Consider the following 13,220-nt stretch of genomic DNA (forward strand, 5'->3'; position numbering starts at 1 on the left):
AAACAGGCTCCTTACTGAGCAGAGAGAGCGATGCAGGGCTCGATCCCAGGACCCGGGGATCATGACCTGAGCTGAAGGCAGAGGCTTTAACCCAATGAGCCACCCAGGCACCCCTCCATTCCTTATTCTTAAGGACACCAGAATCTCATCTCTTTCAGTGGAATTTTGAAGAATAGTGAGTTAATATATGCAGACATAATCAGGAAAAAGTTTCTATGAAAGCAATATTGTATTCAGAAAATCATTCATAATTTGGAGATGGTGATTATTAATTGTTATAATAGTATTAGTTATAATTTGTACAGAATTAGAAACGATATGGCATCTAGAATCTAATCTCTTAGATTAATACAATTTAGTTAATTTTGTTGGCATAATGAAACCTGTGTGCCATAGAATGGGAGAGAAAATGAGCTCACGTTGATGATGACCTAAATTCGTTGAGTGCCACTATATGTGAAACGTTGCGCTAGTTGCTTTACATATGCTCTTTTATTTAATCCTTGTAGCCACCTTGTGGGGCAGGTATTATATTCCATTTAAGAGAAAATGAAAGCTGTGATTTCACAGCTATTAAGTGATGGAGTTAGGATTTATTTATTTTTTTTGAAAGAGTTTATTTATTATGTCACAGAGAGAGAGAGAGAGAGAGAGTCCACAAGCAGGGGCAACAGCAGGCTCCCCACTGAGCAAGGAGCCCGATGTGGGACTCAATCCCAGGACCCTGGGATCATGACCTGAGCTGAAGGCAGACATTTAACCTACTGAGCCGCCCAGGCATGCCTAGAGTTGGGATTTAGATCTAAGTTTTTTCAAGTTCTAAATCCATGCCCTTTCACTTATGCTTCATGATCAGATAGTTAAATGACTTGAAAATAATATGCTGTAGGATTCCATTAAGGTTAAAATGAAGGAGGTGTGTTTTAGGAGAATAAAGGTAGAAATACTTAGTCCTACTTTTATAAGGCTTAGTTTCTAGAGATGCTGTTTTTAGACAGATATTTTTAGAAATACTATTCATTCTAACTGGAGGCAATTCTGGAGAGAGAGATTTTGCTGATTTGTTGTAGTTGAAGAACTTTAGGTTTCATTTTCTATACTTAGGAAGAATTGAAATCCCAGCCAGGAGGGATACCTGCATTTGCTTTCTGCCTTGGTACATACACAGTATACAGGGAAGATTGAAGAAACAGTTGTAAAAGGATGCTTTTTTTTTTTAAGATTTTTTTTTATTTGTTTTAAAGAGAGAAAGAGAAGGAACGTGGGTATGCTTGAGTGGGGGGAGGGACAGAGAGAGAGGGAGAGAGAGAATCCCAAGCAGAACTCTGTGCTGACCATGGAGCCTGACATAGGGCTTGATCCCAGGACCCTGAGATCATAACCTGAGCTGAAATCAAGAGTTGGACACTTAATTGACAGCCACCCAGGTGCCTTGAAATATAGGATACTTTAATGTATCTTTTTAAATTGAGATTAAATTAATATAACATAAAATTCACTGTTTAAACCATTAAAAAATGTGCAGTTCAGTGGTTTTTTTAGTGTATTCACAATGTTATGCAACCATCACCACTATCTAATTTCAGAACATTTTCATCACCACAAATAGAAGCCCCATATCTATTAGCAATCACCTACCCATCCCCTCAGCCTATTCCCTGGCAACCACTAATCTACATTTCTCTAGGTCTTTGTCTATTTTGGACATTTCATATAAATGGAATCTTAAAGTATGCGGCCTTTTTTATCTGGCTTCTTATATTTAACATTGTTTTCAAGGTCCATCCAGGTGGTAGCATGTATTAATACTGCACTCCTTTTTTTTTTTTTTTTTTTTTTTTTTTTAAAGATTTTATTTATTTATTTCACAGAGAGAGATCACAAGTAGGCAGAGAGGCAGGCAGAGAGAGAGAGAGAGAGGGAAGCAGGCTCCCTGCTGAGCAGAGAGCCCGATGCGGGACTCGATCCCAGGACCCTGAGATCATGACCTGAGCCGAAGGCAGCGGCTTAACCCACTGAGCCACCCAGGCACCCAATACTGCACTCCTTTTTATATTACACATAGACATACCATTTTGTTTATCCATTCATCAGTTGATGCACATTTGGATTGTTTCCACTTCTTGGCTATTGTAAATAATGCTTTCATGAACATTATTCATGTATAGGTTTGTGTGTGTGTGTGTGTGTGTGTGTGTGTGTGTGTGTTTCAGGGGCACCTGGCTGGCCCAGTCAGTCTCACAGGACTGTGTGATTTTTGATCTTGAGGTCCTGAATTCAAGCCCCATGTTGGGCATAGAGCCTATTTTAAAGAATAATAATAAAATAAAATCTTTGTTTTCATCTTTTTGGTTATATAACCAGGAGTGTAATTTCTGGATCATATGGTATTCTGTGTTTAACACTTTGAAGAACTGTTTTCCAGAGTTGGGCACCAGTTTACATTCACAGCAGCAGTGTGTGAAGGTTCCGGTTTCTCCACATTCTTGCCATCACGGTTATTGCCAGTGTTTTTGCTCATAGCCATCCTAGTGGGTGTGAAGTGGTATCATTGTGGTTTTCATTTGCATTTCCATGATGACTAACATTGTTGAGCACCTTTCCATGGGTTTTTGGGGCATTCGTATATCTTCTTTGGAGAAATGTCCAGATCCTTTTACCTTTTCTTCACTTCCCACTTCTGCCTCCCTTCCATTTTCAGTGGCCTAACTATAGATTTTTCAGTTTCTCTTCCTAGACCTGTTAACTTGACCTTCTCTAGATTAATGTTTCTAGCTTGATCTGGCCTTAGTAAAGTGCTCAATAGTTCCATTAGTTATTTGCTGATCCTCTGGTACATTTCCCACAATAGCTATTCCACATATTTTCTACCTTCCTCAAGCTTTCAGTCTCATTCCAACCTCCCTATTTTCAAAGAACACTTCATGTCCTTCTTACTATACCAGTTGAGGACATCAGATACAAATTTGTGTGTCTTTCCTCTTTACATCTAACATTGTCCTTTTATCACCTTCCTTTCTGCTTTTAGAAAAGGATGAAACTTCTTATTTCTAAAGCTAGTACTTTCCCCCCTGCTTTCCTTTGAAGCCATTCTGTACCATTTCTCTAGACTCTTCTGTTTTTCCTTCTCCAGTATTTTCAGTCTCTGGCTTCTTTTACTCTCTCTTGGATATGTACAGATGTCCTTAACTTAAAAAAAAGTCACTTGATCTTTCTGTCTCCTCTAGGTACCTTTCAGTTTTTCTCATTCCTTTTATAGATACACATATCTAATGAGAGATTATTACTACTTTTTTCCTTTTCTTCCAGTTTTCTTAAAGGCACTGGTGTTCTTTTATTAATATATTCTAGAAGGTCTCTAAATAGTCATTTGAATCAACAAATTCAAAGACTTATCTCAGTTGTCATTTTCTTTGATCTCAACTCCTTTTTTAAAAAACATCCCCATTCCTGCTACTATACTACTGGTACTACAATCTTATTTTCAGTTCAAAAATTCATTGTAAATGCCTCTTTTTTCTTGTGACAGTATTTTTTCTTTTTACCATATTCTACCCATTCCTTCTTTATAAAGTCTGCCACCCTTTGTACTCCCACTGCAACATTAATGGAAAAATCTGTAAGTCTATTTTCTTCTCCCTATAATAACCTCTGAACTGGTCTCTTTATTTTTTTTTTTTTTTTGTTAAACAATTTTTATTTATTTGACAGAGATCACAAGTAGGCAGAGAGGCAGGCAGAGAGAGAGGAAGGGAAGCAGGCTCCCCACTGAGCAGAGAGTCCGATGCAGGGCTCAATCCCAGGACCCTGGGATCATGACCTGAGCTGAAGGCAGAGGCTTTAACCCACTGAGCCACCCAGGCGTCCCTGAACTGGTCTCTTTCTCAGTATGCAAAATGACTAGTGGTGTCCTAGTAAACTGGCTCACAACAGGGGAAAAAACCCTCTGATATGTAGCATTTGCTGATTTCTGTGGCTGAGATCAGATTACCAGTGATTTAATAACTGGCCCACAAAATTCCTGAATATTTAACAACCAACTCCAGTACACCACTGGTAATAACTTTAAGAGACACAGTAAAGCTTGTCTTTGATCTATACGTACTATTGTTAATTAACACTTTTTTTCTATTTGTTTTATAGATTTTTACCTGTTTTTATATATAAATATATATAAACTATTGATATAATTCATATACAATTATAATGCACATACCCATTTAAAGTGTGCAAGGAATGGTTTTTAGAATATTCAGAGTGGACAACCGTCATATAATCTATTTTGGAACATTTCTGTCACCCCAGAGAGAAGCCTAGTACCCATTAGCAGTCACTCTTCCTTTCTCCATAATCCTCCAAGCCCTGTATAACCACTAATTTACTTTCTGTATAAATTTTTTTATTCTGGACATTATATATAAATGGAATCATACAATAAGTGGTCTTTTGTGGCAAGCTTCTTTCACTTAGCATAATGTTTTCAAGATTTCAGGATTCCTGTTGTAGCATGTATCAGTACTGCATTCCTTTTTATGCCCAAATATCCTTTGTTGCTTGAGGTAATAACTTACATAGAGTAGAGTGCACAAACCTTAAGTGTACAGCTCAATATGTTTTTACATATATATATATATGTAGATATATATATATATACACACACACACACATACACACATGTAATCACCAGTATTCCCAGAAGACTCTCACATCCCTGCTTGTCAGTATCCACTTTATCTAAATTTCCTCCTTTTCATGTGGTTTCCTAGTCATTATAGATTAGCTTTACCTGTTTTTGAACTTTATATAGATAGAATCATAAATTATGTATTATTTTGTGAATAGCATATGCTTTTTTTTTTTTTTAAGATTTTACTTATTTATTTGACAGAGATCACAAGTAGGCAGAGAGACAGGCAGAGAGAGGAAGAAGCAGGCTCCCCACTGAGCAGAGAGCCCAATGCGGGGCTCCATCCCAGGACTCTGGGATCATGACCTGAGCTGAAGGCAGAGGCTTAACCCACTGAGCCACCCAGGCACCCCAGCTTTAGCATATCTTAAACTAAGCTAATTATAGAAGTGATTTGTAAAAAGAAACTTTTTTTAAAGATTTATTTATTTTTAGAGAGAGAGCAAACATACAGTGGGGAGGGGCAGAGGAAGAGGAGGAGAGAGAATCTTAAGCAGGCTTCCTGCTTACGATCCTGAGATCATGACCTGAGCTGAAATCAAGAGTTGGACACCCAACCAACTGAGCCACCCAGGTGCCTCAAAAAGAAATGCATTTTAATTTTAAAAGTTAGTCTTAAAGCATGCCGCCTGGGTGTCTCAGTCAGTTGAGCATCCAACTCTTAGTTTCTCTTAGGTTATGATCTCATGGTGAACCCTGAGTCAGGCTCTGTACCCAGGGTGGGAGTCTGCTTGAGGATTCTACCCTTCTGCCTCTCCCTCTACTCATTCTCTCTCAAATAAATAAAAATCTAAAACCTAATTATAAAAAGTCAATCCTTATCTGAAAACAAAACAAAACAATGTCTTCCCAGTCCCTGGATTCAGCCCAATCATGAAGTAATCTATTTAGAATTTAAAATTCTAAGCCAACATTACTATAGCCCAACAGATAAGGGAATGTTATAAACAACTGAATGCCAAAAAAAATTTGACAATTTAAATAAAATAGACATTCCTAGGAAGAGACAAATTATCAAGACTAACCCAAAATGAAATAGAAAATCTGAATGGACTTATCCCAAGTTAAAAAAAAAAAAATGAATTAATTTTTAAAAATCTTCCCACAAAGACAAGACCAGTCCCAGCTGCTTGATTGATCAATTCTTCCAAATATTTAAGGAAGAAATAGTTTCCTATTCTGAACAGTTTCAGAAAATAGAGAATGCTTTCTATCCCATTTTATGAAACCAAACATCAAACCCAGGGGAGAAAAAAAGCACAAGAAAAGGAAACCATAGTTAAAAATTTCTCATGAAATTACATGCAAAAATCCTTAACAATATATTAACAAATCTAGGAAGATATAAAAAGATTTATATAGTATGACCAAGGGGGATTTCACTCTGGAATGTAAGGTTGGTTTGACATCCTAAAATCAGTTAATCTAATACACCATAAGTAACAAAAGACAAAACCAGAATTTGATTGTTTCAGTAATGCAGAAAAAGCATGTGACAAAATCCAACACCTATTTATTATAAAAACTCTCAACAAATTGCAAAAAGGAGGGCAATTCCTCAGTTGATAAATGGCATCCACAAAAAAACGTACAGTTAACATAATATTTAATGGTAAAAGATTGCATACTTCACCCCTAAGATATTTGTCCTTGTTACTTTTGTTCACCATTATGCTAGAGATTCCACCTAAGACAATAAGGGATAATAAAAAGGAAATTAAAGGCATCCAGATTGGAAAGAAGTAGAACATCTTTAGTCATAGATGACATGATCTCATATGTAGAAAATCCTAAGGAATCTACCAAAGTGCTTCAACTAATAATTGAGTTTAGCAAAGTCACAGGGCCACAATCAATATACAAAATCATCTGAAATTATACACACAGACACATTTGCATTTATAAATCAATTTGCATTTTTATATACTAGCAAGGAACAATCCAAAAATAAAGTTAAGAAAAACAATTCCCTTCACAATAGCAACAAATAGAATAAAATACTTAAGAGTATTAACAAAAACTCTTAAGACTTTCCTCTGTAGAGGAAAGAGCATTCCTGCATTCTTATTTCAGCTTTGCTTCTAAGTAATTGCATATAATTCATATAATTTCTTTGAACCTTGTTTTCCTCATCTTTAAATTGAGAATTATTGTACTTCTTGCCTCACAGGGCTGTTGTGAGCATTAGAACATACTTACAGTGTAAAGCATTATACAGTGATAATCACAATTGATAAAGCATACAGGAGCTATTTGCCTAGCCAGTCCCCTAGTTGAAATCCCATAGTTGAAAATGTGCTTAAGAACTTTGGCAGTTTCATCACATAGAACAGGGTCGTGTGTTCTGCCAGACAGCGGAGGAGCTGGTATTTAGGACCCAGTTAGTTGGGACTGTGCCTAGTTTTCCCAGGCACCTCGCTCAATATTACCCTGAAATCACCAGTAAGACATTTATCTTTCATATCATGATTTACTGATTTACCCATTTGGTAAAAGGTTGCAACTTTCACTTGCCATTTTGAAATGCCTTTTTTTTCTATTGTTATATGATTTAATCACCAGTATATTGAATAACTGGTTGTTCTTTAAAGCTGCCATTTTGGGGGTATTTCAGTCTGTACCATCAAACTTAACTTTGTTTTCCTTCACTTTCCTCTTAAGGGCTTACAGCAGCCAGCTCCTTTTTCTGATGAAATTGAGGTCGACTTTAGTAAGCCCTATGTCAGGGTAACTATGGAAGAAGCCAGCAGAGGAACTCCTTGTAAGTAAATGCTTAATTTTAGTGTTGTTTTACTCTTGTTTTTAACTCTTACTACTCCCCTTGAGTAATAAGCAAGCCAATGGGATAGGGTAAAATGACAACAGAATGGTGTAGTGGCAGCAGGTCAAATTTCAAAATGCCATCAAACAGTTCAAGGGTCACATTCAGATGTGATAGTAGACCTGCTGAAGGCAAGATATTTTCATGTTCTCTCTGATAACACACATTCAGAATGTGGTACCTCACTCAGATCTGATCACATTAGCTGTATTACCCAGCTTATTGGTAATCTGTCCACAAACCACCTGTGGTACATAAAATGTTTGTGTGTGCGTGTGTACTATTCCCAAGTTTTGAAGCTTATAATTAACAAGCACCAACTAATTTAATTTTTAACAATTTTAGAATAGAATTTTATAAGTCATTTTTTTCAGATTATCTACTTTATCATCTCTTCATTGTATACATGAAGAAATTGAAGTCCACAGAAACTAAGAAGTGAAAGTTCTCCTATAGTAAAACAAATAATTAGTGATAGAACTGAAACTAAAGCCCAAGTTGTTCCATCTTTGTGTTCTTTTCACCCTGGAGTGATGCTGCTCTTCGTAGACATTAGTTATAAATAATAGAAGGCTACTGGCAATCTGATTGCATTTTAGGTGGAAAAAAGAATCACACATTAGCCTATAAAGTTTGCAGGTCTGATTTGGTCTCTAGTTCTTCTCCTATATCGCATTCCATCTGTTCAGTCTTATATGAAATGACCACAGGACTATTCATGCCAGTGTTGGACAAGGAGTAAACCAATAAAGAATCTACACATGCCACAATTAATGAATTTTAAACCAATAACTAGTACAAGGGGGCATCCTTCCCCACCACATACCATGTTTTCACTAGGGAGGTTAAGGGAATACAAGAAAGAAGTTGGTATAATCTAGGAGAAAACTCACTACCCAGAGCAAAAACAAATATGGCTGAAGAGATGAAAAGCTTATTTCTTCTGGAAGATGAAAGAAAACAGTCAGCAGTATGTTTTCTAGGAGAAAGGGGGAAAAAGGCAAAGTCTGAAGGGCAGTGGAAGGTGTCAGAACAGAAGTTTCGGTGATAGGTATTTGAGACGATATATCAGAAGATGGATATATCAAAAATATATACAAAAATTGAAACACAGGTCGGTTCTGCCTAAAGGAGAACATGTATTTATTTAGCCAGCAGTGATGCAAGGACTATAATTTATAATACAAATCAGGACCATTTTGAAAGTGAAAGGGGGTTGCGCTTAATAATATGCTGAGACAACATATGAATCAGGATTTGGTCATCCTGGCCAGTAGACACTTGGTAAAAGAATGAATAACCTGGGACGCCTGGGTGGCTCAGTTGGTTAAGCCACTGCCTTCGGCTCAGGTCATGATCCCAGAGTCCTGGGATCGAGTCCCACATCGGGCTCCTTGCTCAGTGGGGAGCCTGCTTCTCTCTCTGCCTCTGCCTGCTGCTCTGCCTGCTTGTGTTCTCTCTCTCTCTGACAAATAAATAAATAAAAAAAATAAAAATAAATAAAAAAAAAAAAAGAATGAATAACCTGTGCTTTGTTCCCGCATTTTCTCATTCAACGGTGGTCTCTTCTGGCCATTTGGTTACTTTATTAGTCTGGGTTTGCCAAAGACTTGGGGGGTAAGTCATGGGGAATTGAGAGTTTAGGAGGCTGGGGAAACACTGAAGAGGGCAAGAAGCACATCTGGAGTTTGGTCTGAGAAAGGGTTCGGTGGTGACGTGGCTTGATAACCAGATGATTAACTCTGGCAAACAGCCAGTTGATCAGCAGCATTCTTTACTCTTTCCACCATCCTGGAAATATGTTTATGGAGCTAAATCCCCCTCCTCTTGCTTTGCCCAGCTGTACGCTAATGTCAGAGAAACAACAAATATTCTTAATTTTTGTATTCTATGCTTTGTTAGTTACTTCATGGTTATGATTTCTAGGATGTAGAAGACATTATGCTCCTCAGGTTATGTTTTCGTTTGCTTTGTTTTATGGATGAAGAAACGGAGTCTTAAAAAGGTTAGCATTACAGAAGAGGGTTGCTGGTAGTTAAGCTGGAGCTCTAATTTTTCTGACTCTTAAATCTATTATATTATTTGTTTTTCATTGTACTGGCATATCTATTTTATTTAAAAATTTTATTTCCTGTATTATAAAATCAGTACATTCCCATGGCGTAACATTCATAAAGTACAAACAGGGCACAGAATGAAATGTCTTCCTATTACCACTATCTCACAGTCACCCAGTATCCCTCCCTCCCACCCTTTTAGTGGGTGTATCATGGTACATTCAGTCCTTCCATTGAAATTTAGGCTGTTTCCAAACTTTTATTATTACAAACTATGCTGCATTGAGTAACATACATATTTACAAATCTATCTGTGAAATAAGTTTCTAGAATTGGAATAGCTGGGCCGTTGTAGGAGATAAGAAAACATCTGATGACTTTAGGTGCTTTCCAGAAAAAAAGCGTAAAAGCATTTATTTGTCTTTTAATAGATATTGTCTAATTGCCTTTTTTAAAAAGATTTTATTTATTTATTTGAGAGAGAGCATGCATATACTGTGCACATGCACAAGTAGGGGAAGGGAGAAGCAGACTCCTGCTGAGGCTCCCCTCTAATTGCCCTTAAAATTTTTGTACCAACTTATATTTCTATCACCAGTGTATAATTTCTCAGTTTAAAAGCTACTTATTGGGCGCCTGGGTGGCTCAGTGGATTAAAGCCTCTGCCTTCAGCTCAGGTCATGATCCCAGGGTCCTGGGATCGAGCCCCACATCGGGCTCTCTGCTCAGCGGGGAGCCTGCTTCTCCCCTCTCACTCTGCCTGCCTCTCTGCCTACTTGTGATCTCTCTGTGTCAAATAAATAAATAAAATCTTAAAAAAAAAAAAAGCTACTTATTTATGGATAAAGCTATCTGGAAAGAAATGTCCACAAACCTGAGAACCAGTTTTCTCCTCTTTGTTTCATTGTCCTCAAGGAAGGAGATGTGTCTTACCCCTCCCTTCGGTATGGTATATCTGATGAGTCTCCCCTTCTTTCCCAGAATGATATAGCTGTTCCTAATGTTATTTTCTGCTTCTATAGCAGTTAAGAGTTAAATACTCTTCTTTTATTCACATATGGGAATATGTTCCTAGGACTTGTTAGATTTATTATTTGAAGCATAAGGAACTGGTAATGTCAATTCCATTCTCAGTGTGTGTGGTATTAGTCTTGTACCTCCAATAAGTCATTTCTTGGCTTTTCTTTCATAGTCCACTACTACTAATAAATTGACAATCTGGTCTCTGTTACTCTCACTAATGGAGAAAAAAAAAAAAGTCCTATAGGATTTATATTTGACTTTCAAATACTTAGTATATCGCCCTCTACTGAGAAAGTATAATATCATGCTCGCTGTCAGGGAGAAATACTTGAAGGAATCCCATCTGTTATCACAGAGTGGGTATTGAGGGTGACTGGGACTGAGAAGCCATAAATTGGTAACTGATACTTACCTTCACCCCTTTCACCTTCTTTGTCTCACCCCTATGGATCACTTCTTACTACTGGGCAATTGGAGGGAGGTTTATTTTCAAAGCAAAGCTTAGTTATTAGTAATCAAGCAGCCTGAAAATGAGAGAGCAAGCAAGAGAACACAAGTGGCAGAGGGAGAGAGAGAAGCAGACTCCCCGCTGGGCAGAGCCTGATTCGGGGATCAATCCTAGGACCCTAAGATCATGACCTGAGCAGAAGACAAACACTTAACTGACTGAGCCACCCAGCCACCCTTTCCCATTTACTTCTAAAATAACTTCAAGAAAAAGCAATCATGAATCCAGTTCCATGAGCAGTTTGATGAAATCAGCCTAACAGACTCAATGGATGTGATGTCAAAAGTGTCTTTGGAGCCAAAGAAGTCTGTGATATTATTCCTCACAACCCCAACCCACCCTTCCATTAGAGTGAATATCCAGAGAGCACCTTGAGAGAGGGATATGCAAAGATGGAACACAGTGTCCTTTCCATTCGTCAAATATGAGGTATTGAATCAGTGTGTTTTTGTGATAAATTCTTTCCTTTGGATTTAGGTGATCGGCCTGTGAGAGTTTATGCTGATGGAATATTTGACTTATTTCACTGTGGTCATGCTCGGGCTCTGATGCAAGCAAAGAACCTTTTCCCTAATACATACCTCATTGTGGGAGGTAAGAAAACATCTGATGACTTTAGGTGCTTTCCAGAAAAAAAAAAAATTATAGTAGCCTTTTTCTCCTATTGTAACATGAATACTGGCTCTTGTTTTTGTATTTATTTATTTTTATTTTTTAAAAGATTATTTGTTTATTTGACAGAAAGAAAGGTCACAAGTAGGCAGAGAGGCAGGCAGAGGGAGAGGGGGAAGCTGGCTCCCTGCTGAGCAGGGAGCCCAATGCAGGGCTTGATTCCAAGACTATAAGATCATGACCTGAGTCAAAGGCAGAGGCTTAACCCACTGAGCCACCCAGGGGCCCCTTGTTTTGGTTTTTAAATGAGAGATATGAAACAGCCTCTCTAAAACATGAAGTGTATGAATTATATAAACCTGGTGAGAAAAGCTCCAAGCACTCTGACCTGAGAGGTCCAGTTTTTATCTCAGTGTTTTTAGCTGAGTTTCTGCAGTTTTGGGAGCAACAGTGACCCCTATGGCCTACTTAAGAACAGCATTTATTCTAGATTTAGTTTGTCTTTTTTTTTTAAGATTTTGTTTATTTATTTGAGAGCAAGTGTGTGGGAGGGGTGTGGGAGGTGGGTAAGCAGTGAGGGAGGGAGAAGGACAAGCAGCCTGTGCTGCACACGGAGCCTGACACAGGGCTTGATCCCAGAACCCTGAGACCATGACCTAAGCTGAAACCAAGCATCAGATGCTCAGCTGACTGAGCCACCCAGGCAGCCCTGTTTATCATTTTGAATCAACTGAAGTGCAAAAGTCTGTTAAGCAAATGTTATGTGGTCTAATACAGTCTTATGAAAATACATGAAAACATTTTTAAAAACTTAAGTGATGCATAAATTCACAGGAGGTTAATTTCAAAGCCAAAGATTTTAGGCCCTTGTTTTATCTTCTCTCCAAAATGTGAACATACTTTTTGTGAGTACTTGATCCTGAAGGTATATCTTGGATTAGGAAAAGCATTGTTACTCAGATTGAGCTGGACCCAGGAAATTCTTCTCTGGTGGGAAGATTGGTTACAGTCATAGGAAATGGGAGAGGTTGGTGACTGAGGAATGGTTAAGCAAAGAGGACTTTGACTTACAACTCTATGGTGTGGTGAGCTCAGTTTGCAGTGATGAGCTTACGCACAACTTCAAAGGCTTCACGGTGATGAATGAAAACGAGCGCTACGATGCAGTGCAGCACTGCCGCTACGTGGATGAGGTGGTGAGGAATGCCCCCTGGACCTTGACACCAGAGTTCCTGGCAGAACACCGGGTAAGAAACTGAACACACGTCCCCATCCCTTGTTCTGGAATTCCCTCAACTCTCAAGACTTCTGTGATTTGGGGTAGTTTTCCACTAGCCTTTTTTTACTTCTGTGCTCTATGTAAATTTCACACAGAGGAGATGACTGTGATATTACTACTAATAATGATCACCCCTGACATTTATATGGTATTTGGTGGTTTATAAGCACTTTTATATCCATTATATTTCATTTGCTCCCCAAAACAATCTTATTGGGTAGCTATTCTTTCTA

General features: G+C 38.0%; 1 protein-coding gene across 2 annotated transcripts in view; it reads left to right on the plus strand.

Moving 5' to 3' along the window:
* Positions 1-13,220, plus strand: part of PCYT1A (phosphate cytidylyltransferase 1, choline, alpha) — a 50,987-nt gene that overhangs the window by 28,603 nt on the left and 9,164 nt on the right. For both annotated transcript variants that reach the window (XM_032869378.1, XM_032869377.1), the window contains exons 3-5: positions 7,349-7,448; positions 11,574-11,690; positions 12,804-12,955. In XM_032869378.1, the coding sequence (XP_032725269.1) occupies positions 7,349-7,448; positions 11,574-11,690; positions 12,804-12,955 (369 nt within the window). The remainder of the gene's footprint in view (positions 1-7,348; positions 7,449-11,573; positions 11,691-12,803; positions 12,956-13,220) is intronic.

The sequence above is a fragment of the Lontra canadensis genome, unplaced genomic scaffold, assembly GCF_010015895.1.
Source record: "Lontra canadensis isolate GAN:19392208 unplaced genomic scaffold, GSC_riverotter_1.0 scaffold38, whole genome shotgun sequence".
NCBI lineage: Eukaryota > Metazoa > Chordata > Mammalia > Carnivora > Mustelidae > Lontra > Lontra canadensis.